The following is a 27,512-nucleotide window of genomic DNA, read 5'->3' as shown; positions in this document are numbered from 1 at the left end:
GTCCCCTATTTGTACCTTCAGTCACGCCCCCTTGGTTAGCGAGTGCAGCCGTTTCTCCTCCAATCCACGGTTGCCACATTGCTTTCCCTCTGGGGCCATGACTTAATGTATCACAGCTGTACCCCCTTTTTAGATGGCCAACTTCCACCTAACCCTAGGAATGAATGGTCAGGCCATCCAGTCCAGGGCACTCTGTTCCCTTTATACAACGCCCTCATAGGTCGGGAGAGAGATTTATCACCAAGAATCATTCTGTCTCTGTCACAGAGACCAAAAGTGATTATAAAATTCAATTGGATATCCATCTTGGCCAGAGGATTTCCCATGAGGCATGGCAAGCACAGCTTTTTTCAACTCTTCACTTGTAAGTGGATTGTCTAGCTTGTCTAGAGATGTGTGCAGAGAGCTGGGCATTTTTAATGTGGCCAGTTGGCAATTATGGCATTAAATTGAAAATAACCTGTAGTTTAACATGCCCCCTGATTACAAGCTTAAAAGCAGGACACCCGCTGCCTCTCAGGTGATGCACTTGTTTGCAGTAACACCTCAGAGCAGCTATGGTATTTAAGTCTGTTTTTGAATATTTTACATTTTGTAAATGGATGTGTATTATTAACAATATTATATGCAAAGTACAGTATTCCTTCAAATTTAAGACACACTTTGTAAACCACTTTTTTCTTCTCAAAATGATCTGCATCTTAAATTCTAGTATAGTGATGCATGTATTAAAATCTGCAACAAACGATGTGACTATTTCCGAGTACACTATTTACCTTTTCACACTTGCACACCCGAGCCAAGCCGAGCTGAGCCAAGCCCTCACGGTACGGCTAGTTTCACGCTGGTCATTTTGTCGAGCTGAGCAGAGCCGGAACCGTGAAACTCTGACCTTGCAAGATATCTGGTACTGGCTCGGTGCTGAGTAAGGCTGGAGGCAGGGTTTACTCGTACTGTCCGAAACGATAAAGTCTACCAAAAGATTTCACAGTAATTGATAAATCTGGGACTAAACCACAGCACAAAACAGTGTTGTGAAAAAATAAAAACATTAAATCAGGATTACAAAAAAAATAAAAGAGCATAACAATAAAAGTGGGTCAGGCCGCAAAAAAAGTAAATATTATGATTTAAGGGACTCAGTTCTTAGTCACAGACCTGCAATGACTGGCGCCGATATGTTGAATTCGGCGACTTGTCTTCTGGAATCGATGTGCAGTCACACACGGAATGAAGGAGAGTTTACATATTACAACATTCTTTAAGCTTTGCCACTTTTTTTTTTTTAAAGTATTTCTCCTTTAAATTGTTTAACGCTGACAGGTATAATTTAAAACAGTGGCAAAAAAACTTAGTGTGTTAACTGCAAGATCTACTGCTGTTTCATTAATTGTATTCCATATATTTTTTCTAATGAATAAAGTGATCAGTAATTGTGCACTTTTTGTGGTTCCTTTATAAACCAGTCCTTAACAGAAAAATAAATAAATAAAAAATAAGATACATATATTGGAAATGTGCAAAGTATCTGAAAATCACATTCAATGTGGTTATTTTTTTAAATACCATATATTAACATTTCATGTATAAAAACAAGTTGTAAAGAAAAATATCTTTAAATATGTTATGTTTAGATTTTGATTTTAATAGGCCTACTTTAAATCTATTTTTCTGAAGTGTTTACTGACATTTTTCAAATACTATCTGTAACTTTTTAAAGTTATTATTATTCATAGTAGTGGTGATTAATCTAACTTTAATAACATGAAATTAAATTATTCAGTTTGTATTTGTATTCAGCAACATGTGAAAAACAAATACAAACAAGAAGAGAACCATGACCTCGGGATCCATTCTCAAAACAAATCCACACCACTCCTCTGTGCGCCTGTGTTCACTGAATTTAACATCACATTCCACAGTGCAGCTTGCACTTTGAACAGTAGTGCAAACACACGCGAGCCGCACTGGGTGGGCTCGGCTTGGTTCTGGCTCGACTCGGCTCAGCAAGTGTGAAAAGGCTAAAATCGGCAGCACATAAGGAGAATTTGTTTAATCTTTTTCTGTCCACTCTGCAGCATCCTTCCCGTCGCAGGCGTTATGACGACAGCACAGATTGTCGCTTTCCAGCTCGCCCCACACCTATAGCCCCAACTGTACAAAACCCTGTGTCTATATCCGGAAGACACCGAAGGCGGGACCTTCACAATACCTGTCAATCTAAGGTACATTCAGCAGATTCTGACCATTTGGAGCCAGAGACTGTTTCACAGTGAGGACCGGCTGCTCCCGCGATCCGTCCCGGAGTTCCAGCACCTGCCACTGTTCTCCAACAAGCCCCCCCCCTGCACCTCCAACTGTAACCTTTCAGGTTACCCCCCCACCCTGCAGGTATCCAGCAGCCCATTCCCAAATAGTCACCCTCCCACCCTCACTGCAGGCATCCAGCAGGCCCCTGCAGTGACCTCCGTCGCCATTATGAGTGTGCAGCAGGCCCCCATAGTGGTCCCTTCTCTGTCAAATGTTTCTCTTCCTTCTGCCTTTCCAGCTGCGGGCTTTCAACACGGAACTGCAGCCCTCTTCTATGCCTTACCTCTTCACTGGTATCCTAGCATGCTCTGTATGTGGTTCCACTGCTCACCCCACCATTTAATACCCCGTTCCCTCATGTCCCTCCCTCGCAATCGTCCTCTTTCCTCCCATGCATTCCGCTCCCCATAACTCCACCACCCCCAGCTTTGCCCTGCCCAGAACCAAAAAAAACGATTCTCAAATCATTATTTTAAAATCTCGGCATCCCCCTAGCACCAGAAAAGACCCGGAGTCCTCTCACTTCCATCGAGTTTCTAGGCATCACCCTGGATTCTCAATCTTTTTCAGCTTCACTCCCCTGGGGGAAAAAAAATGTATTGTATCTATTATTTCCACTTTTCTCTCCGGTCCCACACCTGCCAAATGTAATATTCTGTCCCTCCTAGGCCATTTAAACTATGCCTGCTCCATGGCCTGAAGAATTCAGCACCATTCCTATACCTGATCAGTCCTTGTCATTGTACAAGATGTATCCGGTCGCTGTAGCCGCATTCCTTTGCATCACCAAATTGAATCATTCAGTTTACACATTATCTAATTGTTAGCACTATAAATACCCTCTTCACTTACCTCTCATTTGCGTTTTGATTTCATCATAACCCACCACCTCCCCATCACCACCTCTTTTAAAAATGTAGGTTTTATCTATGGGGGGTCTCCGCCTCGTTCAGTCGAGTTAGGTTTGATGCCAAATGAATGCGCATAAAATTTGTGTAATTTTGCATACTCTGCATTATTCCCAATAAATAGTTGTACTAAAAATATTCAATTGGTGTTTGTCCCGAACTACTGAATTTTCTTTATTCAATTTGTCACTAGGGCTACCATTGCTGGTAGTGGCAGCAACTGTGTTGAATAAATCTGCACTGCTGTGCGACGTGTCAACACCCAATGCTCTGTGTCTGCCTGTGGCAAGATGCCTGCCCCTTTTATTATTTATGTATTGTTGTTGTTGTGTTGAGAGAGAGGAGAGTTAGAGGAGAAACTATAGTATAGAGAAAGAGAGCGCAAATGCTACTGAATTACAGCGAACAAAGGTACTCGTTTTTGACAATAATTGTTAGTGTGTGTTGGTTATTTTGCTTTGACCAATGTGCCCTTTTCTTTTGGTGTGTTTTGTTTAAACTGTTTGTTTATTTTTTGTTTATTATTAAATACAAGCGCAGCAGCGCCATTTTGCCCGTACCATCCTGTGTTGTTGTTTTGTTTCCTGGTCTGACACCACCACCCACACGCACCACTCTAGCTATCCATGACACTGCCTCTGTATTTTTCAGTGATGACCCACGTATGTAACATCACCCTGTTACACTTGCCCTTTGCTTTTTTCCGCAGTTATTTGGCCACCAGCCGCCACTGGTATACTATTGCATAGCAGTTTCACCTATTCCAGGTTTTACTACTGACTTGATTAGCCTCAGTGTATCGGTAACACGCTCAGGTATGTCTTACTAAACTCATAGCAAAACCAGTCTTATTTCCATCCCTGCTTTAAATCCGAATATATGGACTTTTCAAATACAGTGATGTAGACAAAAAAGTGGTAAGTCACAAAGCATAATTACAGCTAGATCACTGGGGTGAAACGGAGGTACAGTGCAGGAAGTAGTTTTATACCATAGATATGGATATAAATCTGAATATTTTAAATTGAAGTATAAAATACAAGCAAACCACTGTAAATACCATTTTTATATATGCTTTACAATACCTCTCTTGGTTTTAGAATGCTTACCTATGCTTTATTATACTTTGCTATGATTTTACCTTGGGAAACTTTTATAAGGGAAGAACCTAAATATCTTTAACAGAGGAAATGGGGATCAGTGATAACTTGCTTTGCACTTCTTTAAGGGAATATAACGTGTATTACAAAGCCTGACTCAGAATGTTATTAAACTATTTTCATTAGGCTCTACTGTTTGACCTGCTTAACAAGTCCTCATCAAGAATGTCAACAATACATTAAGACAACTTTCAATATACTACTAATTATCCTGTAATTACAACTCATGTAAAGTAGCCATGTCATGTTTACTTTGCCGTCAAACACTGGGGAGCCGGAGTTTTCAAAAGAGGGTGGGTAAAGGACAGCCATAGCAGTTTATTCAGCTGGCAATTGCACAATATTAGGTTAGAGATGTGTTCATTACACAGTAGGAGAAAGTCACAATTTCACTTGAATGACAGCTGGACGTTGAGTTTATTTCCTGACCTTACTGACTCTAGTGTCATTCATAAAATGCACAGGCTTGCATGTAATAATCTTTAATATACTTGTAGAGTATACATTATGTTGACTTATACAGTAGTACAATCAAAAATGATCGAAGCTTGTATTTACAGCTCTTACATGTACAGTATTTATTTAATCTGGGGGCACCCCAATTAGAAATGTTTATACCTTATTTATTTTACTGTATTGGTTTTGTATTTATTTGAAATGGCAATAAAAAGGAATTACCAAAAATCTGGAATGATCATGTGAATCCATCTATGACTATGACAGAAACACATATTTCTTGGCAAGGCTAGTTATGAATTCCATCTCAATGTCTCCCACTATCCTTCTTTTTTGGTAATATACAAGCAACTGGCAGGAATTTGGAAATTTTCAGGACAGCAGGTGCTTAGACTTTCCTAGCACAGTGTCCATGCCTGACAACACAAAGGCACAAGATGTTAAAATGAGACAAAGCCTCTGGAATAAAGCCAAGAGTCAGCTTGGGACTGGTGAAGCTGAAAATAACCCAGAGCATCTGATTTCAGCTTTCTGTAACCTAGAGGCTGAATCAAGTCCTTTCAGTGCCCAGCATGCTCTTACATTTGAATGGAGATCATAAAGTCCAAGGTAACTAGTTACACAGAAATGATCAATGATATAGTTGCAGGGTTGCTACATAAACATGCCCTTTTAAAATGTTTTACTAAATAAACAATCTATATATTGCAGCCCACATTAAAAAGAAGATGTGGCTTCTATTTTATCTCCAGTTTAAGACAAAACAGATTTGAGGTGCCCCGCAGTGTGAATAAAAAATGGGGAGGTACAACAAAGGGATAAGTTTGCTCAATAAAAGAATCAGCCATTGTACTTGCCAACAGCTGTGCACAATTATTTTTGGTTTTTGAGGCCAGGATAATGGCTCATTATAAGTCATGCCTCAGTTCTTGGCTGAAACCCATGCTAGAGCAGAGTGACTGATTATTTTATAAACTTTGCTTCAGAAAAGCAAAAGAAACATTCTCTTCAGAGTTGGAGGGTGACCAGCATGCTCAGTTATCTGTGTTTTCAAAGTGGTTGTCTAATCTCATTCTACATTACATTACACTCCCTCATGGATTAAATTGCCAAACCTTAAAGAGGCACCGTCTTTCTTTGACAACCCCTTGCGTTACTAGAATGGCTGGTTATTCAGGGATTTTATTTTCACTATTTATAAAGCCAGCACATCCATTGAGGAACATATGCTATTGCTTCTTGTAAACAGTTCAGGGAAAAGTGGATGACGAAGCTGGTCCTGTGGTTTAATTATATTATTGTAAAGAATAGACAAACAGTACATAGAATAAACAGTGACTATGGTTAATGTTTAACAGAATCGTTTATTCCACTCATAAAAGCAGCTCTTGGTGAGGTGCAGGACAAATAGCACATGAAACATCTAACACAAACAAGAGAGTGTATATCATAAAAGCAGCTCACATGTTCACATGGTTGACATTTTCATACAGTACATTCAAGAACTAACCATTCACTAACCATGGTACTACAAGTTAGTGTTGGTTCATACGATTGTGATACAGTTGGTTTGTCAAAACAATAGCTCATATAAGTGTACCAGTAGTGTTGCAGCACTGCTACTACTGAATATCATTCCCCTAATTAAAGTTTACCACAGTAAAAACATAGCAAAGTATAATAAAGCACAGTGGTAAAGCAGAGGTAAGCAATGTAAAACATATTAAAAAAACATGGCATGCCATGATAATGTATGGTAAGCATAATAAAACTGGGAAAAGCATGGGAAAACTTCAAATTTACTGTAAACTTTTATCAGGATTGATAAGGACTTTTTTAATAGCATGGTTCATATTTTATCATATTTTATCTATTTAGACAATCTTGCTGATATACCCTGTTCTCATGACTAAGTGATAGGATATAGCAGGAGCACTAAGGTCAGTATTCCTTGTTAACTGCAACATAATGTAGCACCCGGGAGGGGCACTCGTTCCTTTCGATCGGGGTGGGATCAGTCAAGGCAGAATACCTGAAGGAAATAAACTAAGACCACAACAATATGCAGGGCAACGGACATTGTGTTATTAAATACAGATGGTTAACCATATTTAACAAACAGGACAAGTCTAGAATACACAGTCACGGCATGGGGTTTGCACTGTTCAATAAAAAAAATAAAAAAATAAAAAAAACATGGTTAATTATAATTAAAAACAAAGTGCAGTGCTGCTCAATACAGCTGAGACGGGGCTTACTAAAAACAACAATAAAACCAATACTTTTACTTTTTCCAGCACTCCTCTAAAACCCCAATGCCTTTAAAATACTAATTTCTAAAACAGTTAAAAACACACACACACACACACACACGGAGGCAGACAGGAAGCACAGCAGGAGACTCACTCTAAATGTCGGCGGCTGTTTCCTTCATTTTTCTCCCCAACCCACCCCAACAAGTCGAATGCCTTCTTTGCTCCTGCTGGCTGTGCGTCCAGCCTCCACTCCAGACAAACCTGGGTTCACATCACACTGGACCAAAAACAATCTAACATTAAATCAAATGTGACAAATCAAAACATGACAATATTACAATAACAAAATCAAATGTGCCTAAATAAAGTGACATGGGTCACCCCGGTACAATTACATTTTGGTTCTGTCTATCTGTCAGACAGGATCTCTGTTTTGCATCTAATTTAAAGGAAGGCAGAACCTTGCCCCAACCCCACACAACCTGTAGGAGTTGTGGGAGATAGATTGCATTCAGGCTCCTCTACAGCTGGGTCTGAACCTGTTATGTTGTTGCCTAAAGGGGAAGGTGATACCTACTGATCCCAAAACTCATGACTCCACTTAAAAACATTAGTCCCCATCAGTGTTTCATTTTGTTTCCACCAATACCTGGACAATGTGGTGTATTACGCCATAAGGGTTAATAAATGTTGTTGTATTCTTTAAGAATACGTAAGCCGCTGTTTGGCTTCGTGTGATTGGCTCATGGACTCATAAAGGTATGTTCCTGCGCTTAGCGGCAGTCTGAGCTTGGCTATTGAAATAGTGAGGTCTGTAATGGAGTAAATAAAGTAATTACAGGGGCTCCCGAGTGGCGCATCCAGTAAAAGCGCTTCGCGCGGAGTGCAGGATGCACCCTATTGCCTGAAGATCTTAAGTTCAAATCCAGCCTATGTCGCAGCCGACCGTGACCGAGAGTTCCTAGGGGGCTGCGCACAATTGGCTGAGTGCTGCCTGGGTAGGGAGGGCTTAGGTCAGCAGGGGAATCCACTGCTCACCGCGCATCAGCGACTCCTGTGGTCGATAGGGCACCTCTGGTTCTGCAATGGAGCTGCCAGATCTGTGTTGTCCTCCGGCACTATAGGTCTGGCATTGGCAGGAGCACGTTTCGGAGGACGCATGCTCCAGCTGCGGTTTCCCGAGTCAGCGGGGGGGGTTGCAAGCGGTGAGCCAAGGATACAGATAATAATTGGGCATACTAAATTGGGGAGAAAACAGGGGTAAAAAAATTGGCGACAACTAAATTTATAAAAAATAAATAAATAAAGAAAGTAATTACTTTTTGGTGAAATACATCTCTGGACTCTGTTGTTGTTTTTTGTGTACATATATGAACCCAAGATACAACATTTGGCGATGGGATGTCGGGTAAAATCCTGATCACAATGAGAGCCACTGGAGAAAAAAAAAAAAAAATGGCGCTCTTTAGCAGTGAGACCGGGTTGTGCTACAATGAGGCTTCGGAAACCTTCAGCACGTATGAAGAAAGATTTCAACAGTTTTTGGAAGCAAACAGCATCGAGGAGGACAAGAAAAGAACTGTGTTTCTCTCAGTTGTCGGACCAAAAGCATTTGCCTTACTGAAGGATCTGGTAGCGCTGAGAAAGCCAGGTGAGACTGAGTTTATTGTGTTAATGAAAACACTAAGGGATTTTCACTAGCCTAAAAAGAATGTACTAACGGAAAGGTACAGTTTCAGAATTCGCAGACAACAAATTGGTGAATCAGTAGCTGAGTATATTGCAGCTTTGAAAGGCTTGACAGTAACGTGTGAATTTGGCACTACGCTGGAAGAGCAATTGAGAGATCAGTTGGTGTAAGGAATAAACAGTAAAGAACTGCGTAGCAAATTGCTGAGTGCCGCGTATGGAGGAAATTTAACATGGGTTAAAATTGTAGATGTTGCAAGCAACTTTGAGAGCACAGCTAAAAGTATGCAAAAGTTCACCCAACCTAATCAGCTGAAAACCGACATCGTGGGCACGACTAAAGGGAACTCAAGAGGACTGCAACACAGGAAGCAAGCTTTCGATTCATCAGCAAAGAAGAATGGAAAATCAGATCCTACCTGTTTTCGCTGTCTTGGAACCGGACATTCGCCGCAGTCCTGCAGATACAAGGAATTCCAGTGCAGAGCCTGCCAACAGTCCGGGCATCTTGAACGGGCCTGCAAAACCAAGGCCCACTCGTTGAAATCAGGGAACCAGCCGCATAGCTCCGCCAGGCCCTGCTCACGAGACACGCACGCCAGCAGCAACGTGAGTGAAACGTGTTACCTGGCAACCGAACAGGACAACAGCGAGAAGGCCCCCCTGGTGACGTCACACAGCTGCTGCGGCTGCAGCAGCAATGAAGAAGATACAGAGACTGATTTGGGACTTTATGCTGTGAACTCTGATTGCGAGTATGTAAAACCGTACATGGTCATGATTAGATGTAATAATGTAAAGATTAGAATGGAAGTGGACACTGGCGCAGCCATGTCAATCATTTCTGAAAGTTTGTACCAAAGCAAGTTTAAACATGTTAAACTAGACCTGTGTAATGTTAGTCTTAGAACATACACCAACCAACCGTTAGAGTTACTGGAAAAATGTATGTAACAGTAGAATGCGGAAAGCAAAAAGTGAAGCTAAACTTGCTAGTTTCCCGTGGTAAAGCCCAGGCCCTCATGTGTCGGAACTGGATTAAACATCTGAACTTGGATTGGTCTAATAGAGCAATTGTGTGTGAAATATGCATCAGTGTTCAAGGCTGGAATGGGTTTGGTTAAAGGAATTAAAGCTAAATTACATGTGTCAGAGAAAGCAAGTCCCAAATTCTGCAAAGCCAGACCAGTGAGGGAAGCTGTAAACCAGCAGCTAAACGAACTTGAGCAGCAGGGAATAATCTCCCCAATAGCACATAGTGAATGGGCTGCACCCATTGTTTGTATACCAAAAAAAGATGGTGGGGTACGTGTTTGTGGGGATTACAAAGTAACTATCAACCCCTGGCTGGAGGTTGATCAATATCGCATTCCTAAAACACAAGATTTGTTCTCCACATTGGCAGGTGGACAACGGTTCACCAAGTTAGATCTTACATAAGCCTATCAACAGGCGGAATTAGACAGTCACAGTAAACCATTCCTTACGGTAAACACGCAAAAAGGATTGTACCAGTATAACCGATTGTCCTATGGGGTAGCCAGTGCTCCTGCGGTTTTTCAGTGCACCATGGATCAGATTTTGCAAGGGCTAGATGGGGTTGTCTGTTACTTAGATGACATCTTAATTACAGGTAAAAGCACAGAAGAACATCTGCACAATTTTGAGTCAGTATTGCAGAGACTGCAAAAATTTGGGTTACGAGTAAAAAAACAGAAATGTGCATTCTTTCAGTCAAGTGTAACTTATTTGGGTCACAAAATTGATGCAGAAGGAATCCATCCTATACAAGAGAAAACAGAAGCAATAGAGCAAGCTCCTGTTCCTTCTAATGTAACAGAGCTCAGAGCTTTCTTAGCACTGCTAAATTACTATGGAAAGTTCATTTCTAACCTGTCAGCTTTGATTAAACCCATGACAGAACTGTTGCAAAAAGGTAAAATATGGAAGTGGTCAGAAAAATGTCAGGCTGCTTTTGACAATGCAAAAACACAGTTGTCTTCTGCTTCTGTATTGGTACATTTTGACCCAGACTTGCCAGTAATTCTGGCTTGTGATGCCTCACCCTATGGGATAGGGGTGGTTATCTCACATAGATTGCCAGACGGCAGTGAAAAACCTATTGCATATGCTTCACGCACTCTGACAAAAACCTAATGCAACTATGCACAAATCGAAAAAGAAGCTCTGGGTATTATCTTTGGGGTAATGAAGTTTAATGACTACCTTTTTGGTAGAAAATTTACACTAATCACTGATCACAAACCCCTCGTTAAGATCTTAGGACCAAAAACAGGTGTGCCTGCACTTGCCGGTGCTAGATAGCAGAGATGGCCTTTAATCCTTGGAGCGTATCAATATGATATACAGTACAAGCCCTCCTTACTACACGGTAATGCAGATGCATTATCAAGGTTACCTATTCAGGCGGAGTCTCCTAAGTGTAATCCACATTTCAGAGTGTCTTTTTTGGATAAGCTGCCTGTCTCCGCACAAGATATAGCTCAGGAATCTAAAAAGGACCCTGTGTTAGCGCAAGTGAAACACTACACACTCACAGGTTGGCCTAATCATATAATGAATACAGAGATAAAACCCTACTGGTTTAGGAAAACAGAACTGAGTGTAGAAAGTTTGTTATGGGGTTACCAGGTAGTGGTTCCTAAAATGTTACAGCCACAACTTCTAGGTGAACTGCATGAAAATCATTGGGGTATGGTAAAAATAAGAATACTTCCCCGTAGTCATAAAGGAGAGGAGAGGTATGTAGTCCTGTTTTGTGTCCATTAAAAAGGTATAAAAGAACCAACAACGAGTGAAATCTTTCACAGAGTGTACAGAATTTGTTTTTTGAATTAAAAATATTTAACAACTTTTGTGGTTAAAACATTATTACCTAACTGGTTGTCTAAATAAAGCAATCAAATTTAAAAGGATAAATACTAACCACTTAAAAGTTAAAAATGTCTACCATTGCTCAAAAATTGGAAAATTTCCGCTGAATTATTTGTTTTTTATATTATCCATATTGAAAATGTGATTATATCATTGTTGTAAAAGGAAAGGAGCTATGGTACACCAAGTCATTGCCCCAGAAGGGAAGCGATGTGGCAACCACGGATTGGAGGAGAAACGGTTGCGCTCGCTAACCAAGGGGGTGTGACTGAAGGTACTAAAGGGGACGTGGCTAGGTGATCTGTTCCTTTGTTATGGCTAAGTGCGAACAGCTAAAGGAGAACTGTAAAATAACCGTGAGTGTTTGTTTGCCGTGTCTAATTCTACTTGTTTGTTCTTGTTAGATGGCTAACACGATCTGGAGCTGTCACTTAAGACCAGCACCAAACCTGGACAACACTTAACAACTATACACAAATAAATTGTATTTCACCACTAGCACTGTAGCACTTGCTCACTTTGTTGTTTGTCATTGTCTTGAGCACTGCATCACCTCTACACCTGTGCACGGCAAACCACTTTGCCACAGTGCAACATCTTGTTTAATGGCATTTTTTTATTTATTTAAAACACCATTAGATTCCAAAGTAGTCAATTTCAATTTCCAAAATAGTTAATATACTTTGTTTATTGTAAGAACTGTTGTTAGTTTTTTGCCTTGAGCAAGTAATTTTGCAGATTACATAAATCAAGATAACTGTGCACTCCTTAGTTAATGTTAATGTTACTCATTATTCATTAACACTTTAGATATAACAGGTAAGAGGACCTGCAGCTTGCACGCTGCTGTGGGCTGTGTTGTGGTGTGCTGACATCAATAAAATCTGAATGAGATCTTGCAGCGGTCGCCTGCCTCCCTTTTGTTTCCCCCGGAACGCTATAATATGCTTTTCTAACTTTAAAAAAGTCTCAGCCGGCACAACACTAGAGAACAAACTTCATCTCTGAAAGTCCCTTGTGCTTCTGTGATAGATGGAGTGTTTGTTTTCAAGCTAGAACAGTTAACAACCTTTATATCAACTATGGGAAAAACCCAACACCACAAACCCCACCCCACCCCAAATACAGGATTACTACTCTAGTACCTTTAAAGACTAAGGGGTCATGTATCAAGTATTTACACTGGCGTTAAGGCCATAGCACAGAGTTTACGTCGGCCTTAAAAATTGCCCTGTATGCATAAAGACACTTTTGGCAACTTAAGGCCACGTTAGTGCCGCCAAAACGCACTCCCCCGCTCATTAGTCATGCATTTTAAGGCGTGTCAAGCCTTAATTATATGCATGGGAAAATTGTAGGTGGGGTTCATTTGTAAATGAAGTCTGTGATATTAGAAATAGATTTATGATGCGCTGCGCTGGCCCTATAAGGGTCCAGAAATTAAGGCTGATTTCAAATTTGCCTTATTTGGGCGAAGATAAAAAGGCAGAAGGCAGCAGAAAATGTAAAAAAAAACCTAACAAACAAAAAAAAAATTACATCGATTCCAGCTACAGTAATGTAAAACAGCTGAGCATTAAACAGTTTTAGATACTGCAATATATTTTTTCATCTGTAATCTTTATTACTTTTGTGCATTTTTGTTTACAACTGCACTGTGACGAGCACTTGCATTATTATTATTATTATTTATTTCTTAGCAGACGCCCTTATCCAGGGCGACTTACAATTGTTACAAGATATCACATTATTTTTACAAACAAATACATTATTTATTTATTTATTTTTTTTACACATTATTTTTACATACAATTACCCATTTATACAGTTGGGTTTTTACTGGAGCAATCTAGGTAAAGTACCTTGCTCAAGGGTACTGCAGCAGTGTCCTCCCACCTGGGATTGAACCCACGACCCTCCGGTCCAGAGTCCAGAGCCCTAACCACTACTCCACACTGCTGCACACTTGCATATACTGTAGTTCTGCAATTTTGAATACTGACTTTGGATACTGTTTCAAGTCTGCTGCTGGATCATAATTAGGAATTTTATATAAAGTACTGCAACAGAAGACATCACACTTTGTGGATTAAATCACTGCTATAGGAATAACACAGCCAGGAAGCAAAAAGAGCATGGTTTTTAATTTAGGCACTTTGGAAACTCTTGGAATAAATTTTCTACAAGTCATCATGTCATAAACTTTTCTTTTGAAAGACAACTCATTTATAGCAACAGCACTGCTTTTTCCATCCAGCTGAAGGACTTGTAGTCAGAAACGTCCTGATCTATATTTTTTAATATAATTTTCACATTTTGTGTGCTTACATTACCTTTCTCTTTTTAATACTGAAACTGAAGAGACTCTGCATTGGTATCTGAAGGATGTTTTTCAACATCCTGTAACTGTAGGTTGCAGTAAGTAGTGTTCGAGTACTTACATATGACTGGCTCAGCTATTTAAGTTGTATCATTATATCCACAGGACTACTTGTTGACATATTTGCACATCACCTCCAAAACAGCAATTCAAAATAAAATAAAAAATGTCAAACTAAAATCTGGTTTGATGGTTAAACAAAAGAAAAGTCATGGCAGCTTTGGACTGCTAGTTCAAAATTGTTCTTGAATGCTTCTTCTGTCAATCCAATGGGCAACCTCAATATAAGAGCGCAAGTGCTGACTGTTGGAAACTGTGCATCTCTTAAGAACTCAATTGTAGGCTGTACCTCATATCCACCAATAGGAAACTGTTTTGCTCCAGTGAGGCACTTCAACAGTTGTACATGGTCCATCTGTAATCAGGAAAACAACTCATTAACAATGGGGCTGCTATAATCATATCATTAACAATGGAATTGCAAGCAGAATATTTGCCTCATTCAGGACACTAAATTAAGATCAACTGTAGCTAGATACTATATCACAATCCTGATGGTCATGTTTACATGCAGGCTTATGTCCTATCGTTATTTATATATCCAGTATACAGAACAATGATTTCACACATTGTGTGTATTTTTAAATTGGCAAACCACAGTTTTTTAGAGATGATTTCTGTTAAATTCACTAATGTTCATTGCAGAGTCGTTATTGTTGCTTTCCAGTATGAACCATTAGATGTGTCCTGCTAACAAGCTTTAACGGAATCTAAATAAAAATTACACTCCCAAATGTGAATGGGACCGATGTATGACCCTGCATAGATTAAGAGTTTACGATAAAAATACAGCTTGCTTAGGTTTGTCAAGCCACTTAAAAACATCATGAAATGCATCATTGCTTCTTCCTCCAAATCCCTTTGATTAGAACCAGATTCTAGTTGTGCCTCATACATGTCATATATTTCATCTGGTTTAATTTTTTTTTGTGACCACACAAAAGTGACTTAAACACATCTGTAATAAAGGGGAAAAGTATACCACAACATTAGGGTTTTGAATTTCAAGTTATAGTTGAGTACTTGAGCACCAGTCATACTGTTGAGAATAAAAGGCTGTACATTAGAACATGTCACTAAAAATTATACTAATTGTAAGACTTGAATGAAAATACAGTCAACAAAAATACAGTCTATTCAATAATAAAACTATCTTAAGCGAATAAAGTCATTCAAACCAGGTATACTTTGAAATACTTTCATGGCTAGTCAGAACTACCTAAAAGTAAAAGTCTTTGAATATTCTTCTACTAATAAGCTTTTGATTTAGGGACTAAAAGGAATAATGGTGGGTAAGGGATTTCTTATTGAACGGATCAATTCAGGTCAGGTTGGGATACACTATTCTAGAAGTTAAGACTGAACACGGAATCTTTCGAGAAAGCGTAAACTCTTCCAAAAGTTTCAAGGCCTTCCTTAAAATCTTCAATTTGAGCTTGATTGACTACAGATGTGTAATATCTTGCAGCAGCTTTGGTGTGTCATTGACATCCCCTAAAAAACTGATATCTTTAGATATCCTACAAACCTACAAAAGGAGGAAGCCCGTTAATGACTTTTATACACTAAGCATACCTGCAAAAAACTTGATATCATCCAGTTATAGCTATAACATATTTGGTGTAATATACTAAACTTTCTAATTTAGTAATACGCTACCAACTGTTTAGCATTTTGTGTAAACAGTATTTATGTGCTACAGTATATTACAAAGATTATCATTACACATGCCTATATTATACTACTAGTGCAAATATATATATATATATATATATATATATATATATATATATATATATCTCCAAACTCCTCCCCAGTTTTTCAAGCCACGAACATTCAACTCCATTAGGTTGCGCTTAGGTCCTCCAGATTCAATCCCAAATTCACCAAAGAAACAAACATTGAGATGCTTGTTCCAACAATAATCAGGCCGGTTCATCCAACGAAACAAATTATTGAAAGCATGTTTCCACCTGACCTTCACAGTCTGCCAACTGTCCACAAAAACTGAGGTACAGAGTTCTTTTAAAACACTCTCAGTGCTCTTTCTGTTGAGTAGAAGATAATGTATATGCATTTACTTGGAATAAAACTGTATGATGAAACATTGAGTGTTATGGTAAGTTGATTTCTTAAAAGGTTATAATCAGGAAACCCAATTTTGGGAAATATTGGACTTGGGCCAATACATAAGGATTTTTTTTTACCACAACATACAGTGAGGGAACATTTACTTAATAACATATTATGCAGAGCATATTACTAAGCTCCTACATAGCCATTGTGTTGCTATTTTTTGGTCCAGTGAGTGGATTAGTATTACATATTTATTTACAATGTGTATAGTCCGCAAAACCTCTGGGTTCAGTCCTGAAATAATAATAACAAACACACGCTTTAAGACACCTATATGTTCACCAGTCCAACAGTGAGTGCTCCGGGTGCAAGTGGTGTTGTGAATGTGAAACAAGTGCTTTACAGTGGTACAGTGCAGTCCGGGTTTAATTCTGGCTTGACAGCGACAGCAATAGCTCCCAGATCTTTAGCCATCTACAATGACAAGAAGACACAGTTAAATAGACAGACGGGTTTCACCTGCCCATGTCCCATAACAAATCCCAAATATTGTGTTTCTACTTTGGCACATGCACATTTACCCAAGTTGGCTGTGAGCCGGGCTACCCTCAAAGACTGCAGGACGGCCGTGATCCTAGCCAAATGCTCTCTCCAGGTGTAGCTGTAAATAACCACATCATCAATATACGCTGCTGCATATTCATGATGTGGGTGTAAGACCTGGTCCATTAGTCTCTGAAAGGCAGCGGGCGCACCACGTAGCCCAAACAGCATGGTTGTGAAATGAAACAGACCATCAGGGGTAGAAAATGCAGTTTTCTCACGTGATCTGCAGGTTAATGGGATCTGCCAGTATCCCTTCATCAAATCGAAAGTCGAGATGAACTTTGCCGTTCCCAGTCTGTCGAGAAGCTCGTCGACCCGAGGCTTGGCAATAGCGTTTACCTTATGGAAATCAACGCAGAAGCGGTTGGTGCGGTCCTTTTTGGCAACTATCACATTTGGACTGCACCACGCGCTCCTGGAAGTCTCAATCACCCCAAGTTTGAGCATCGCCCGCACCTCTTTTGCTAACGCCACTTTGTCGACTTTCCGGGATCTGGTAAGGTCTCTCTCGAACCATGGTACCTGGGGGAGTGATAATGTCATATTCAACAAGATTAGTCCTGTCGGGCATATCAGAAAAAACATCAATTAACTTCTGCTGATCTGGAAGTAACTGTTCCCCCATTGGAATGCTCTGTATCTAGGGGTCTCCAAAATCATCCTCTGCTTTGCCTGGGGCTATAAATAAGGCCTCCCTTGCCTGCCAGGGCTTCAATAAATTGACATGGTAAATTTCCTGCTCACTGAGGCGATCGGGCTGCTGAATTTCATAATTCACTTTCCCTGTAGCTCAAATCACCTCATATGGCCCCTGCTATTTAGCATACAGTTTGGATTCTGAAGTGGGAAGAAGCAGCATTACCTTGTCTCCTGATCGAAAGGTCAGAATACGTGCATTTTGGTTGTAATGCTGCTGTTGGCGGTGCTGAGCCGATTTTAGATTGTCCTGGGCCAAATGACCGACCCAGGTGATCACGGAGTAGGAGCACATGCTGCACTACATTTTTGGACAAGCCTTTGCGCTCTTCCCACCCCTCTCTCAACAGATCAAAGGATGCCGTGAGGCTGTCGGTCGTACAAGAGCTCGAAGGGGGAGAACCCTGTCGAACTCTGTGGCACCTCTATCACTGCAAAAAGGAGGTGGGGAAGGAGCGTTGCCCAATGTTTCTGCTCTTGGTTCACAAATCGTCTCAGCACCTGCTTTAATGTTTGATTAAAATGTTTCACCAAACCGTCCTTCTCTGGATGATAAACAGAAGTCCATGTGGGACTGTGAGAGGGGAGGGATCTGGACTGGCTGTCAGGCGCATGCGTGAGCTTGTAGGGAGTTCGGACACCCCGTGTATTCCCACGCTGTCAGGCAATGTCTTGTTGACAGAAGTCAGCTGTGAAGAAATCGGCTGACGCTCTGTCATTGGCTGGGGGGGTGGGACTATACGGGGTGAATGACTTAATAAAAAGGCACTGTTTTGTATCCTCTCTGGCTCATACAGGAAGTATAGTGGAGCGTGACTTCACGGCGGAATCCTGAGACTCTGAAGGGAAACTGGAAACTCTGGAGCACACAGACCCGGTGGTGCAAGCAAGCCACACACTGGTTATATATTTGTTACTATCTTAGATAGTTAGCTTAGTGGGACTATGCCGTCCCACAGTGTATAAGAGAGGATATTGAGTAGTGCCTGTTTCTCGGGGCTTCCACTGCTAGAGGGAGCAACGAGCTGCGGTTAAAAACCTGCACACTTTATTTTGTAGTTTTTCCAGAAAGTGTTTTTTTTTCCTTTTTCCTTTCGTCTTTTACTTATTCATTTTTGGTTTACACACCTGCGTGTGTGATTTATAAAGACAGGGCACAATACCATTGCTGGTAGAGTGCCCCCGAACTGTCACAGAAGCACCTGCCAATTGAGCATGGACTAATAAATCTGGGCGCCTGTGCTGGCATTTCATATTTGAGCTTTGTGTCTGCCTTGTGTTTTCCCACACCCTTACACAGGAACGTATTTTTTAATATTTTATACATCTGCTGTAACATTTGAGACAGAAAGTTAGTTCCATGATCAGTCAAAGTTAGTTCCATGATCAGTCAGTATCTCCTTGGGGATCCCTACTCACGACATAATTTGCACTAGTTCTTTGGCTGTTGCAGCTGCACTAGTGGACCTCAATGGAACTGCCTCCGGGTATCTCGTTGCATAACACCGTGTAACAATTTTTTTTTTTTTTTTGGTTCCTGGGTAGTAAGTGTTATTTCCTAATTGCTTATGCCTCAAAAGTATAGAAAATGGCTATTATTCCCCACAAACTTTGCTTTTGTGACCAGGACAGTGATATTTTGAAATTTACCTATTTTCCAGAACATTCCAGATAGATTCAGTGCTGAGTAAACTTGGAGTAACTTCTAGAACTTTCTAGAACTTTCCAGTAATATAAATAGTAGTATAAATACAGGGGCCTTAAGCCCACCAGTTCAGTTTAGTTCCAGCTGCCTAAGTGGATACATATCTGCATTTTTCTGAGATGGCATCAGGGTCATAGGAGACTTCAAAATGGTGGCATTCCTGATGGGTCTCCAAGGCGGTTTTACCAAGTTTCCCTGCTATCTTTGCCTTTGGGACAGCAGGAACACCAAGGCGCACTACCACAGACGGGACTGGCCACAGCGGACCGAGTTCTCTGTGGGGAGGAACAACGTCAAGTGGGAGCCACTGGTGGACCCCCGGAAGGTGCTGATGCCACCACTGCACATCAAATTGGGCCTTATGAAACAATTTGTCAGAGCTCTAGATAAGGAGTCGGCAGCCCTCAAGTACCTTCAAGACTTCTTCCCTAAGCTGTCTGAGGCAAAGGTCAAAGCCGGTGTCTTTGTCGGACCACAGATAAAGAAGATCCTGGAGTGCAATGAATTCCCCAAGAAGCTCACTAGTAAGGAGAAAATGGCTTGGAACAGCTTTGTCGCAGTGGTTCGGGGCTTCCTGGGCAATGTGAGCTGGTTGAGACTCTGGTGAAGAACTACGGCACAATGGGCTGTAGGATGTCCCTCAAAGTCCATATCCTTGATGCTCATCTTGATAAATTCAAGGAGAACATGGGAGTGTACTCGGAGTAGCAAGGTGAGCGCTTCCACCAGGATATACTGGACTTTGAACACCGCTACCAAGGACAGTATAACGAGAACATTATGGGAGACTACATTTGGGGGCTAATTCGTGAAAGTGATTGTGACGGGGTACTGCCCCGTCTTTATGATCAATGTTGGGACTGGCAGGGAGGGGGTTAAAATTCCTCCCTGCCAGAAAAAACATGTGAGAATGTGGCTGGAGCCCTAATTGACTAATCAGTAATTATTGAATAATTGGGCTCCAGCCACAGGGGATAAAAGCCAGGGGAGAGGCCCTGGCTAGGGGAGAGAGAAGAGAAAGAGAGTTCCAGAAGAGGAGTGTTTTGTTTGTGCTGTGTCTTTGTAAGTTTTTGGTTCCAGTGAAGGCAACGCCCAGCCTGGAAACTTTATTTTGTAAGTTTTTGTTTTGTGTTTGTATTTTATGTTTAAAACCTTTTTGTTTGGCCCTTGTGCTGGTTTATTTTGTATTTTTGTTCATTAAAAACTTTATTTTTGAACTTTAAAACTGTCTCTGAGTCTCAAACCTCGGTCCATCCTGCCACAGTTGGTGTCAGAAACGGGAGAGCGCCACCTGGAGGCTCAGAGCAGTAATTATTTTTTTTTTTTTCTTTTTCTTTTTTGGGAGTTTTTTTTTTTTTTTTGAAACTTGATTTAAATGGGGAAGAAGAGCAGACAGCGGCAAAGGCAGGAGATGCAGCAGCCGAAGAAATGTAGGCTGCTGCAACAACAGCCACCCCAGCTGGAGGACCCAGCGAGCCTCTTCCCGTGGTGTTCCTGGTGCGGGAAGGAGGATCATCGGTGGAGGTCCTGTCCAGATGGGCTACCAGCTGACTGGTGTGGGTACTGTGAGGTGGATGGCCACAACTGGGCAGGATGCCCCCACAATCGGGACCAGGAGCAGCTGCAAACCCCGTCCTCGGCAGCCACCCCACCACTTCCTACATCACCGCCTTCACCACCATCCCAGGAAATATGGGACTGGTTGATGCACCCTGAGGCGGACCTCTTCCATGACCTCCCCATAGTTATCAACACGCTGTGGCGTCGAGATGGGGGGAGGTGGGAAAAGTGGGAGGAACAGCATCACCCGGCGTCCTGCCCTGATGGTTGTTAACTACCTGGCGGTAGATATGGGAGATGCCCCAGTCATTCCAATAAAGAAGGTGGAGCTGTCGTCCCGAGAGCCAGAGAGGGGTGAGTTGTTGTCCCGAGAGCCAGAGAGGGGTGAGTTGTTGTCCCGAGAGCCAGAGAGGGGTGAGCCGCTGTCCCGAGAGCCAGAAGGGGAGGAGCCGCTGTCCCGAGAGCCAGAAGGGGAGGAGCCGCTGTCCCGAGAGCCAGAAGGGGAGGAGCCGCTGTCCCGAGAGCCAGAAGGGGAGGAGCCGCTGTCCCGAGAGTCAGAAGGGGAGGAGCTGCCGTCCCGAGAGCCAGAATGGGGGCCGCTGCCGCCGCCCAGAGAGGGGGAGCCCGAACGTCCACAGCCCGAGAGGGAGGAGCCCGAACGTCCACAGCCCGAGAGGGAGGAGCCCGAACGTCCACAGCCCGAGAGGGAGGAGCCCGAACGTCCACAGCCCGAGAGGGAGGAGCCCGAACGTCCACAGCCCGAGAGGGAGGAGCCCGAACGTCCACAGCCCGAGAGGGAGGAGCCCGAACGTCCACGGCCCGAGCGGGAGGAGTCGGTGCGTCCACGGCCCGAGCGGGAGGAGTCGGTGCGTCCACGGCCCGAGCGGGAGGAGTCGGTGCGTCCACGGCCCGAGCGGGAGGAGTCGGTGCGTCCACGGCCCGAGCGGGAGGAGTCGGTGCGTCCACGGCCCGAGCGGGAGGAGTCGGTGCGTCCACGGCCCGAGCGGGAGGAGTCGGTGCGTCCACGGCCCGAGAAGGGGAAGCCCACAGGCCCAGGGCTGAAGGGACCCGCAGGGGAAGAATACAGGCTGTTCCCACATCCACCGCCAGCAGAGGGAGACGAGCTGCCGTTCCCGCCTCCGCCAGCAAAGGGAGACGAGCTGCCGTTCCCGCCTCCGCCAGCAGAGGGAGACGAGTTGCCGTTTCCGCCTCCGCCACTAGAGGGAGACGGGCCGCCGTGCCCGCCTCCGCCAGCAGAGGGAGACGAGCCGCCGTTCCCGCCTCCGCCAGCAGAGGGAGACGAGCCGCCGTTCCCGCCTCCGCCAGCAGAGGGAGACGAGCCGCCGTTCCCGCCTCCGCCAGCAGAGGGAGACGAGTTGCCGTTCCCGTCTCCGCCAGCAGAGGGAGCCGGGCCGCCGTTCCCGCCTCCGCCACCAGAGGGAGCCGGGCCGCCGTTCCCGCCTCCGCCACCAGAGGGAGACGAGCCGCCGTTCCCGCATCCGCCAGCAGAGGGAGCCGGGCCGCCGTTCCCGCCTCCGCCAGCAGAGGGAGCCGGGCCGCCGTTCCCGCCTCCGCCAGCAGAGGGAGCCGGGCCGCCGTTCCCGCCTCCGCCAGCAGAGGGAGCCGGGCCGCCGTTCCCGCCTCCGCCACCAGAGGGAGCCGGGCCGCCGTTCCCGCCTCCGCCAGCAGAGGGAGACGAGCTGCCGTTCCCGCCTCCGCCAGCAGAGGGAGACGAGCTGCCGTTCCCGCCTCCGCCAGCAGAGGGAGACGAGCTGCCGTTCCCGCCTCCGCCAGCAGAGGGAGATGAGTTGCCGTTTCCGCCTCCGCCACTAGAGGGAGACGGGCCGCCGTTCCCGCCTCCGCCAGCAGAGGGAGACGAGCCGCCGTTCCCGCCTCCGCCAGCAGAGGGACACGAGCCGCCGTTCCCGCCTCCGCCAGCAGAGGGAGACGAGCCGCCGTTCCCGCCTCCGCCAGCAGAGGGAGACGAGTTGTCGTTCCCGTCTCCGCCAGCAGAGGGAGCCGGGCCGCCGTTCCCGCCTCCGCCAGCAGAGGGAGACGAGTTGTCGTTCCCGTCTCCGCCAGCAGAGGGAGCCGGGCCGCCGTTCCCGCCTCCGCCAGCAGAGGGAGCCGGGCCGCCGTTCCCGCCTCCGCCACCAGAGGGAGACGAGCCGCCGTTCCCGTCTCCGCCAGCAGAGGGAGCCGGGCCGCCGTTCCCGCCTCCGCCAGCAGAGGGAGCCGGGCCGCCGTTCCCGCCTCCGCCACCAGAGGGAGCCGGGCCGCCGTTCCCGTCTCCGCCTCCCGAGGGTCCGCTGCTGCTGCCGTCGCCTCCCGAGGGTCCGCTGCTGCTGCCGTCGCCTCCCGAGGGTCCGCTGCTGCTGCCGTCGCCTCCCGAGGGTCCGCTGCTGCTGCCGTCGCCTCCCGAGGGTCCGCTGCTGCTGCCGTCGCCTGGGGTTGCCAGGGATCCTGCTTCGCCTGGGGTCGCTACACTATGGCCGGAGCCCCACGGAGGGGAGTTGCTGGCCATGAAGAGGGGGAGGGAGGTCAGGAGACCAGCTCCCCCAGCGGCACTTTCACGGCAAGATGGTGTGTGGCCAGAGCCCCGGAAGAGGGAGCTGCTGGCCACGAAGAATTGGGTGGTGCCGGACGTCCCACCATGGCCACCCCCATGGACACTGTGCTTCCCCCTCTTCCGGGACTGAGACTGAGGGGGGAGGTGGCCATTTAGGCCATGTTGTGCTTGGCACAAGGGGGGGGATATGTGACGGGGTACTGCCCCGTCTTTATGATCAATGTTGGGACTGGCAGGGAGGGGGTTAAAATTCCTCCCTGCCAGAAAAAACATGTGAGAATGTGGCTGGAGCCCTAATTGACCAATCATTAATTATTGAATAATTGGGCTCCAGCCACAGGGGATAAAAGCCAGGGGAGAGGCCCTGGCTAGGGGAGAGAGAGGAGAAAGAGAGTTCCAGAAGAGGAGTGTTTTGTTTGTGCTGTGTCTTTGTAAGTTTTTGGTTCCAGTGAAGGCAACGCCCAGCCTGGAAACTTTATTTTGTAAGTTTTTGTTTTGTGTTTGTATTTTATGTTTAAAACATTTTGTTTGGCCCTTGTGCTGGTTTATTTTGTATTTTTGTTCATTAAAAACTTTATTTTTGAACTTTAAAACTGTCTCTGAGTCTCAAACCTCGGTCCATCCTGCCACAGTGATTTACAGTATAATCGTAAATCTCGAAAAACTACTCACTTCTAAATCTTTTGTAATCATTTTTGTATTACTTTAGTATAAATACATGTTAATTTGGATTCATACGTTGTTTTTTCTGACTTTATGTGAACGAAAAGACACAAATTCGCCCGTTTTCTCATTGGAAATAGGTAAATTTCAAAATATCACTGTCCTGGTCACAAAAGCAAAGTTTGTGGGGAATAATAGCCATTTTCTATACTTTTGAGGCATAAGCAATTAGGAAATAACACTTACTACCCAGGAACAAAAATTGTGTTACATAGTGTAATCTACAACCACTAATATATGTGTATACCCAGAATCAGAAGGTAGCAAAGGGCCCACTATGTCCATTGCAACATGCTCAAAGGGAGTGGAAATGATCAGCAGTGGGACCAAAGGGGTGGGGCGCACTCGACCCGACGCTACTCGCTGGCAGGCTGGGCATGTGGCTACATATTTCGACACTTCTTTATGAAGCCTTACACAATAAAATAGAGCCAAAATGCATTCTCTTATTTTATCAGCTCTGAGGTGCCCCGTAAAAGGGATATCATGTGCCAGCCTCATGACCTCAAGCCGATAAGACGGGAACCATCAGTTGTGTTACAGGCTGTCCTGTGCCCGTGGCAAGGTTTACCCTATATAATAATTGCCCCTTGATAATGAAGTGTGGATATACTAGCGTAAATCTGATTATTGATTTTGTTCAAAGCAGATGCGGCCTAGTAGCAAATTACAAATGTTTAAATATGGAAGGCTGCTGTACAAGTTATAATTAAAAAAGCACCTTGCTTTATCTAATCCAAACCAAGGAATGGAACAGTACTGCATTTAACAGGAAAAACTGTGATGAGAAAAAAAAAGAAATCAGTATAAGTAGTTCTGTGGGGGTTGTTGAAGGTCAGGGCAAGCATGCATTGATTTATCTTTTTAATTATATCAAACACAGTATTTGAATTTTGTGTTGTTTTGTAATAATTAAAAGAAAGCAACCCTCTTCTATTTTAAGCTGTAATAAAACAACTGATCACACCCACGGTTTGTGAATAGTCAACACATCCTGTTCAGGAGAGGATGAACGATTTTTTAGTGTTATTCAGAACTGGTTAACAAGAGGCTTTTTCTACATAACTTACATCGATCATTTTGCCTGTTTTCTCCTTTGTGCTGTTTAGTTGTTAGATAGAAAGTACTTTAATTGCCATAAAACTATTACCTTTGTTGTACATATTTCGCATATGTAACAGATGTGCAATGGATGTATTGTTTATTTTTTTGAATGTAATAAGATTGAGTTTTATTGTGTGATTTTTATTATTTTTACTGTTGCACTGTCCCTGTAAACCTCAGGGAGACTATTGGTCTCCATAGTAATTGCAGTGCTAATTCATAATGGAGCCAGCTGTATAAAAACAGGTGGGGTTAATCAGCAGGAGAGCGATCGGGTTTGTGAGATTTGTGAGCTGAGAGCACGGGTCGGGGAACTACTGTTTGGTAAGGATTGTAACTTTACAAGTGTAATACTGAGGCGCTGTGAATTGGCTGAAGCGCTAGAAGTTAATGGTAAACTACGACTATTCATATTGAATAGTTTGGTCCGCTCTATATTGGAGTGGTTTCAGTGAAGTATCCCCCGTGCTCTTAGACGTCGGTCGCAATTGTATGGGGTTGATTACAAAAGAGAATATTCTGAGTTGGTAATTACGATCCTGTGAATTTTGATGTATTATTGGTTGTTTTAGACTTTTAGAGTAGCGTCTTTGTCCTGATTATCCTAACTGTAATTGTGTATGTGTTTACAATGTATAGTTATAAAAGGCCTGTTAACTGTTGATTGCACACCTGCACTTTATCAACTTGTGTATTAACTAAAATAGCGGCTATTGGAGTGTTTAAGCATTAGGCATTTTTTAGGTTGCATGACGTTTTCTGTTTTTCTATGAAAATCACTGATTATTAGTTTTTTTTTAAAGTGTGTTATTTAAGGTTTATTTTATTGTTTGGAATTGTGTTTGTGGAAACCACTATTTGCTTTGAAGGCTGTTATTTAAAAGTGTTATTGTGCTGTGAATTATCTTTTTATTTAGAAGTGTTGGTGTGACATGACTTAGTTTAAAGTATCCTAGTGCTTAGGGTCTGATGGGATCGCTCTTTGTTAAAAATCTGCTGCTATAGTTTAAAGGTTGTTGCGATCAAATCTGCTGCTATAGGTAAAAGCTGTGATAGTTTGTTTAAATAAAATTTTTGTTGTTTTTATACCTTGTTGTCCTCACTTTACACACTGTGCTGTCTTGATTTTTAAAGAACCTGTTATTTATTTGGAGTTATATTAGCTTCAAATTGGCGTAGTCATTAATTCTACTTAAATTGGTTATTTAAGATAGTCAATTTAATTATAGGGATAACCGAGGGGGTTATCCTTGGTGAACTAGTGAACGGTGTTTTGGAGGGGGGCGCTACACATAGCCTCAGTAAAAAAGCAGTTTACTTAATATTACTGCAGTAGCAGCTGCAACAACAAAGATAACAAAGTATTCCATAAATATAGCCAGGATGAACATACGTTTTTATTTATTTTAAATTTGCAAAGGTCTGGCACAAATTAACCTAAAATAATAATAGCAATAATTATAATAAACCTTGGACTGTCGTCTACTCACCTTAATTTATAAATATAATGTAATACATTATCTTGGGCCCTGAAGATGTAGATGGAGGGAGTACCACAGCGGGCAGTGTGTCATCTCCGCCGAGGCGAAGAGATTGACCTGCGCCTTCCCGAACCATTCCCAAATGTGCTCCACCACCTAAGGGTGGAGCCACCACTCCAACGGATGTGGACCTTCCCTTGAGAGGAGGTCTGCTGCCCAGTTCATCACTCCAGGAAGATGTGTCGCCCGTAGGGACAGCAGGTTCCATTGTGCCCAAGTCAGGAGCAGGAAGGCAATGCGATGCAACCGCAGGGACCGAAGGCCACCCTGGTGTTTGACATACGCCACCGCTGATGTGTTGTCCATCCGGACCAACACATGTGCCCCTTGGAGCACTGGGAGAAAGTGCTGGAGAGCAAGGTCAACCGCCTGCAACTCCAGCATGTTTATGTGCAGGGATGTCCAACGGCCCGACCAGGTGCCGCGGACTCCTCTGCCTTCCCAGACTGACCCCCAACCGAATTTGGAGGCGTCCATCGTCACCATCTGGTGGCTCACCACTGCTCCCATCCGCCTGCCTTCATGAAATTGAAAGGCCCGCCTCCACCAGTGCTGGGCTGCCAAACACGAGCGAGACACTGTCAGCCGACGGTGTCTGTCGTGCTTTGGATGCAAGTGGAATGCATTGAGCCACGCTTGCAGCGGGAGCATGCAAAGTAAGCCCAGCTCGATGGCTGATACGGCTGTGGCCATCAGACCCAACAATTTCTGGCACAACACCAAGGTAACTCTTGATCCCTGCTGAAACAGGGAGAGGCAATTCTGGATAGCTGCTACCCTGTCGTCCAACAGGTAGGCATGCATCGTACTGGAGTCCAG

The 27,512-nt window shown here is 43.8% G+C and overlaps 1 protein-coding gene across 2 annotated transcripts in view; it reads right to left on the bottom strand.

The window, feature by feature from the left end:
• rhoua (ras homolog family member Ua) overlaps positions 1-27,512 on the bottom strand; it is a 153,510-nt gene that overhangs the window by 81,345 nt on the left and 44,653 nt on the right. For both annotated transcript variants that reach the window (XM_034004865.3, XM_059024344.1), the window contains exons 3-4: positions 14,403-14,468; positions 9,198-9,296 (exon numbers count right to left, since the gene is read on the bottom strand). In XM_034004865.3, the coding sequence (XP_033860756.3) occupies positions 9,198-9,296; positions 14,403-14,468 (165 nt within the window). The remainder of the gene's footprint in view (positions 1-9,197; positions 9,297-14,402; positions 14,469-27,512) is intronic.

This window comes from Acipenser ruthenus, chromosome 5 (assembly GCF_902713425.1).
Source record: "Acipenser ruthenus chromosome 5, fAciRut3.2 maternal haplotype, whole genome shotgun sequence".
Taxonomy (NCBI): Eukaryota; Metazoa; Chordata; class Actinopteri; order Acipenseriformes; family Acipenseridae; genus Acipenser; species Acipenser ruthenus.
Note: the sequence above shows the minus strand (reverse complement) of the source record. Positions and strands in the feature narration are given on the sequence as shown.